The sequence below is a fragment of the Chrysemys picta genome, chromosome 16 (genome assembly GCF_011386835.1).
Source record: "Chrysemys picta bellii isolate R12L10 chromosome 16, ASM1138683v2, whole genome shotgun sequence".
NCBI classification, from domain to species: Eukaryota; Metazoa; Chordata; order Testudines; family Emydidae; genus Chrysemys; species Chrysemys picta.
The window spans coordinates 2,337,501-2,344,276 of NC_088806.1; the positions used below are offsets into that span (position 1 = coordinate 2,337,501).

Sequence of the window (6,776 nt, forward strand, 5' to 3'; positions counted from 1 at the left end):
ATGCCCTCCCCTCTGATCCCCCCTCCCCCTCCTCACTAACCCCTTCCCCCTCTGATCTCCCTCCCCTCCTCACCAATCCCCTCCCCTCTGATCCCCCCTCCCCTCTCCTCACCAGCCTCTTCCCCCTCTGATCTCCCTCCCCCTCCTCACCAATCCCCTCCCCTCTAATCCCCGCCCCCTCCTCACCAACCCCCTCCCCTCTGATCTCCCTCCCCCTCCTCACCAACCCCCTCCCCTCTGATCCCCCCTCCCCTGTCCTCACCAACGCCCTCCCCTCTGATCCCCCCTCCCCTCTCCTCACCAACCTCTTCCCTCTCTGATCTCCCTCCCCTTCCTCACCAATCCCCTCCCCTCTAATCCCTGCCCCGTCCCCACCAAACCCCTCCCCTCTGATCCCCCTCCCCACAACCCCCTCCCCTCTGATCCTCCTCCCTCCTCCTGACCAACTCCCTCCCCTCTGATCCCCCCTCCCCCCACCACCCCCTTCTCCCTCTGATCCCCCTCCCCTCCTTACCAACCTCCTCTCTTCTGATCCCCGCCCCCCACCAACCTCCTCCCCTCTGATCCCCCCTCCCCTCTCCTCACCAACCCCCTCCCCTCTGATCCCCCCTCCCCTCCTCACCACCCTCTCCTTTCTGTTCCCTGCCCCCCTCCCTCTCCCCCCCCTCCCTGCCAGCCCCCCTCCCCCACTCACCGCTCCGGGCCAGCCCCTCGAGCTCTGCGCTCAGGCTCTGGTTCACGCTGGCCAGCGCCCCCCGCGTCCCCTGCTGCTCCGCGCCCAGCCTGGAGTCTGGGGGTGGGGGACAGCCGGGGGGGAAGGGGTGAGAGCCAGTCCCAGACCCTCCTGCTCCCGCCCCCAAGACCCCTCCCTCTAGACCCCCACCCCCTCTTTCTGCCCCTCCCCTGCACCCACTGCATCCCCCCATGGTGGGGGGGGGGTTTGCACTCTTGCCCCGTGACAGCACGAGGATCCGTGAGCGTGACGTGCAAATGGAGAACTAGGCTCTGCGGGCTTGTGCCCACCTGGCTTGTGCACCTCCGGAGGCCTCGCACGCCCACCCAGGCCTTGCACACCCCCTCCTGGTGGGGATCACTACCAGCCTGGCACACGTGCTCCTCGCTTTGCACGCTCACCCCTGCCTCGCACACTCCACCCCCACATCTTTACACACTCGCCCCTCCTTTCGCATGCCCTTGCACGCGCATCTGCCGGGTTCTCACACGGGGCACTCACTGCTGACGGCCAGCGCGATGGTCCCGACGCTGAGCCCGACGCACAGCGCCAGCAGGGCTTGGAGCGGCCGGGGGGAGGCGCAGAGACGCTGCCAGCCCCAGTGCCGGGGCGGGAACGCTGGAGAGGGGGAGAGACCATCACTGAGGTGGGTGGGCCACCACCGATCACCGCCCCCTTCCAAGCCCACCCACTGCCTCTTAGAGGGACCCAGGAGTCCGGGAGTGGGGGGACGAGCCAGGGACCCAGGAGGCCGGAGATACCAGTGGGGGGCTTAGTGACTCAGATTCATCCCCTTCCCCATCCTATGGGGCGTGACCCCCCTCGCCCCACCCCACCCCTTCTCTCCTGGCCTGGATTCCCCCCGCCCCAGATGTTCTTCCACCTCTGTGATACCCCAACTCCCCACCCCCATCCCCACCTCTCCCAGGCCCCACCCCCTACCTCTCCCGCTCGGGGCACAGGTCCCATCGTCCGGCTCGAGCGACTGGAAATCGTTGTAGTCCTTGCCCATGGCGCAGGGGGGCGGGCAAGGGGGGCAGCTGGAGGGGTGGACATTTAGGGAGGGGGTATGGACGCAGAGGGTGGGATAAGGGGGCCAGGACGCTCCTCTTCCATCCCCCCAATCCCTCTTTCATCCCCCTGCTCCCTCCTTCCCAGGTGCTAACCCTCCATCCCCCTGCTCCCCCCTCCATCCCCCCACTCCCTCCTCCCCCGGTGCTAACCTTCCATCCCCCCAATCGCTCCTCCATCCCCCGTTCCCTCCCCCCAGGCACTACCCCTCCATCCCCTGCTCCCTCCTCCATCCCCTGCTCCCTCCTCCATCCCCCCAATCGCTCCTCCATCCCCCTACTCCCTCCTCTATCCCCCACTTCTGCCTCCACCCCCCCGTTCCCCCTCCATCTCCCCGATCCCTCCTCCATCCCCCGTTCCTCCATCCATCCCCCCAATCCCCCCCCCGGCACTATCCCTCCATCCCATCTTCCCTCCTCCATCCCCCTGCTCCCCCCTCCATCCCCCCGCTCCCTCCTCCCCTGGTGCTACCCCTCCATCCCTCCACTCCCTCCTCCATCCCCCCGACCCTGCTCCCTCCCCCCCGGCACTACCCTTCCATCTCCCATTCCTCCCCACCATCCCCCCGATACCCCCCGTTCCCTCCTCTGTCCCCCCGTTCCCTCCTCCATCCCCCCACTCCCTCCCCCCAGGCCCTACCCCTCCATCTCCCCGATCTCTCCTCCATCCCCCGTTCCCTCCTCCCCTGGCACTACCCCTCCATCCCCCTGCTCCCCCCTCCATCCCCCCACTCCCTCCTCCCCCGGTGCTAACCTTCCATCCCCCCAATCGCTCCTCCATCCCCCGTTCCTTCCCCCCAGGCACTTACCCCTCCATCCCCTGCTCCCTCCTCCATCCCCCCAATCCCTCCCCGGCACTACCCCTCCATCCCCTCTTCCCTCCTCCATCCCCCCGACCCTGCTCCCTCCCCCCCGGCACTACCCCTCCATCTCCCGTTCCTCCCCACCATCCCCCCGATACCCCCCGTTCCCTCCTCTGTCCCCCCGTTCCCTCCTCTATCCCCCGCTTCTGCCTCCATCCCCCCAATTCCCTCCTCTTGACCTCAATTGCTTCAGTCTATTCCTCCCCACTTTGGGGGGCGGGTTCTACACCTCCATTGTCTCATACCTTCACTCCCTGCCTCTTGGGCTCTTTACCTCTCTCCTGGTGCTGGAGGGCCTGACCCCCTCTGTTCTCTTGTTCCCTTAATCCACCGCAAAGGAGGCCTCTACCCCTCCGGTGACTGGCTCCCTGCTTCCCCTCCAGGAGCACTTTGATCTGTAAATATTCCTCCTGTATAGAGTGGGGAGAAAACAGGCCCAGGGTGACCTCAGAAATATTAAAGGGACAGGGAGAGAACCCAGGTGTCCTGCCACTGCTGCCCCTCCACCACGAGGGTCCAATCCCCTTCCAGACCCAGTGAGAGAACCCAGGAGTCCTGCCTCCCAGCCCTTCGTGCACTCACCCACCCGACCTCACTCCCCTCCCAGAGCCGGGGAGAGAACCCAGAGTCCTGGCTCCCAGCTCCCCCCTGCTCTAACCACCAGCCCCCACTCCCCTCCCAGAGCCGGGGAGAGAACCCAGGAGTCCTGGCTCCCAGCCCTCCCTGCTCTAACCCACCAGCCCCCACTCCCCTCCCAGAGCCGGGGAGAGAACCCAGGAGTCCTGGCTAACAGCCCCCCCTGCTCTGACCCACCAGCCCCCACTCCCCTCCCAGAGCCGGGGAGAGAACCCAGGAGTCCTGGCTCCCAGCCCCCCGCTCTCACCACCAGCCCCCACTCCCCTCCCAGAGCCGGGGAGAGAACCCAGGAGTCCTGGCTCCCAGCCCCCCCTGCTCTAACCCACCAGCCCCCACTCCCCTCCCAGAGCCGGGGAGAGACCCCAGGAGTCCTGGCTCCCAGCCCCCCCTGCTCTAACCCACCGGCCCCCACTCCCCTCCCAGAGCCGGGGAGAGACCCCAGGAGTCCTGGCTCCCAGCCCCCCCTGCTCTAACCCATCGGCCCCCACTCCCCTCCCAGAGCCGGGGAGAGACCCCAGGAGTCCTGGCTCCCAGCCCCCCCTGCTCTAACCCACCGGCCCCCACTCCCCTCCCAGAGCCGGGGAGAGAACCCAGGAGTCCTGGCTCCCAGCCCCCCTGCTCTAACCCACCGGCCCCCGCTCCCCTCCCAGAGCTGGGGAGAGAACCCAGGAGTCCTGGCTCCCAGCCCCACTGCTCTGGCCCACCAGCCCCCGCTCCCCTCCCAGAGCCAGGGGAGAGAACCCAGGAGTCCTGGCTCCCAGCCCCACTGCTCTAACCCACCAGCCCCCACTCCCCTCCCAGAGCCGGGGACAGAACCCAGGAGTCCAGGCTCCCAGCCCCCCTGCTCTAACCCACCAGCCCCCACTGCTCTCCCGGAGAGACCCCAGGGAGGAGGCGGGATGCCAGGGTAGATGGGCCCTTGGTTGGGAGCTCTGGCAGATCCCTTTCCCCGCAGGCTTGAGTCGTCCCCTGCAGGTCGTGAGGCTCCAGGGAACGCGGGGGGGGGGGGGGGGGACTGCACCCACCTGCTATTGTGCGCCCGAGACATGGAGAAACTGTCCCCATGCCCGCCCTGCTATCTATCCGCCTGTCCCCATCCCCATCCCGCTATCTATCCACCTGTCCCCATCCCGCCCCACTATCTATCTGCCTGTCCCCATGTACACCCCTCTATTTATCCACCTGTCGCCATCACATCCCACCATCTATCCACTTGTCCCCATGCCTGCCCCACTATCTATCCGCCTGTCCCCACCCTGCCCCGCTATCTATCCGCCTGTCCCCATCCCGCCCCGCTATGTATCCGCCTGTCCCCATCCCGCCCCGCTATGTATCCGCCTGTCCCCATCCCGCCCCACTATCTATCCGCCTGTCCCCATATCCACCCCGCTATTTATCCGCCTGTTCCCATCCAGCCCCACTATCTATCCGCCTGTCCCCATGTCCGTCCCGTTCTCTATCCACCTGTCCCCATGCCTGCCCCACTATCTATCCATCTGTCCCCATATCCGCCCCGCTACCTATCCGCCTGTCCCCACATACGCCCCGCTATCTATCTGCCTGTCCCTATCCCGCCCCACTATCTATCTGCCTGTCCCCATGTCCACCCAGCTATCTATCCATCTGTCCCCATACTCACCCCGCTCTCTCTGGCCCCACGCCCACCCTGCTATTTATCCATCTGTCCCCCTGCCCACCCCGCTATCTATCTGCCTGTCCAGGGCCGGCTCCAGGCACCAGCTTACCAGGCAGGTGCTTGGGGCGGCCACTCCGGAGAGGGGCGGCACGTCCAGCTGTTCGGCGGCAATTCGGCGGAGGGGCCCTCACTCCTGCTCGGAGCGAAGGACCTCCCGCCGCATTGCCGCCGCAGATCACGATCGCGGCGTTTTTTTTTTTTTTTTTGGCTGCTTGGGGCGGCCAAAACCCTGGAGCCGGCCCTGCGCCTGTCCCCATGCCCACCCCGCTGTCTGTCTGTCCCCATGCCCACCCCGCTATGGAGCTGTTTTCCCCGCCCCGCCCCCCCCCGGGTTTGCAGGCCTTCATCCCCAGCAAGGTACATAAAGTTCTTAATAAGTGACTGATTCACGGCCAAGCACTACCCGTGGGTCACTGCGCTCGGAAAATGGGGCCGGGGGCCAGTTCCCTGCCCCTTCAGTCCCACATCAGCCCAAGGTGGGGCAGGGACACCCCAACATCCCACTTACAATGCATGGACAAGACAGCAGGGGGCGCTCTCCCCTGGCAGGCGGGGCTGGCCCCAGGGTGGCGCTAGGGGGCGCTGTGGGGCAGGGAACGGGGCGGGGGGCTCAGCAGGGGACGCTCTCCCCTGGCAGGCGGGGCTGGTCCCAGGGCGGCGCTAGGGGGCGCTGTGGGGCAGGGAGTGGGGCGGGGGCAGCAGGGGGCGCTCTCCCCTGGCAGGCGGGGCTGGCCCCAGGGCGGCGCTAGGGGGCGCTGTGGGGCAGGGAGCGGGGTGGGGGGGGCTCAGCAGGGGGCGCTCTCCCCTGGCAGGCGGGGCTGGTCCCAGGGTGCCACTAGGGGGCGCTGTGGGGCAGGGAACGGGGCGGCGGGGCTCAGCAGGGGGCGCTCTCCCCTGGCAGGCGGGGCTGGCCCCAGGGCGGTGCTAGGGGGTGCTGTGGGGCAGGGAGCGGGGTGGGGGGCTCAGCAGGAGGCGCTCTCCCCTGGCAGGCGGGGCTGGCCCCAGGGCGGCGCTAGGGGGCGCTGTGGGGCAGGGAGCGGGGCGGGGGCAGCAGGGGGCGCTCTCCCCTGGCAGGCGGGGCTGGCCCCAGGGTGGCGCTAGGGGGCGCTGTGGGGCAGGGAGCGGGGTGGGGGGCTCAGCAGGGGGCGCTCTCCCCTGGCAGGCGGGGCTGGTCCCAGGGCGGCGCTAGGGGGCGCTGTGGGGCAGGGAGCGGGGCCGGGGGCTCAGCAGGGGGCGCTCTCCCCTGGCAGGCGGGGCTGGCCCCAGGGCGGCGCTAGGGGGCGCTGTGGGGCAGGGAGCACAGGGGGTGGGGTTCATTGTGGGGGCAGGTTTCAACCAATAACGATAAAGAAGCATCATTTGTAAATTCTGGGTCGCTTGAATTTTTATTTTTATTTTTTACTTTTTTTTAAAAATAATCTCCTCGTCTCTTTGCGTCGCTTGCTTTATTATATCTTTGTTCCTTCTATTTTAATAAAGTTTCTGTGACTTTAAAATAAACGTAACATCTTGTTTGGCGGGGGCGGGGGCGGAATAAAAACGCAACAGAATAATAATCAGTTCTGACTCCCAGCACGCACACACACCCTCCCCGCCCAGAGCCGGGGAGAGAACCCAGGAGTCCTGGCTCCCAGCCCCCCCTGCTCTAACCACCAGCCCCCACTCCCCTCCCAGAGCCGGGGGGAGAACCCAGAACTCCTGGCTCTCAACCCCCCCAGTAACCACTGGACCCAACTCCCCTCCCCTCCCAGAGCCAGAATCCCAGCTAGTTACCCCAT

General features: G+C 66.9%; 1 protein-coding gene across 1 annotated transcript in view; it reads right to left on the bottom strand.

Annotated features, from left to right (window-relative positions):
* The window catches only part of LOC101944539 (uncharacterized), a 7,355-nt gene extending 2,090 nt beyond the window's left edge, over positions 1-5,265 (bottom strand). Inside the window, exons 1-5 of the mRNA XM_065570399.1 lie at positions 5,048-5,265; positions 2,941-3,076; positions 1,676-1,773; positions 1,235-1,351; positions 674-790 (exon numbers count right to left, since the gene is read on the bottom strand). Coding sequence (XP_065426471.1) covers positions 674-790; positions 1,235-1,351; positions 1,676-1,745 — 304 coding nt within the window. The 5' untranslated portion in view covers positions 1,746-1,773; positions 2,941-3,076; positions 5,048-5,265. The remainder of the gene's footprint in view (positions 1-673; positions 791-1,234; positions 1,352-1,675; positions 1,774-2,940; positions 3,077-5,047) is intronic.
* Positions 5,266-6,776: the final 1,511 nt, after the last annotated feature.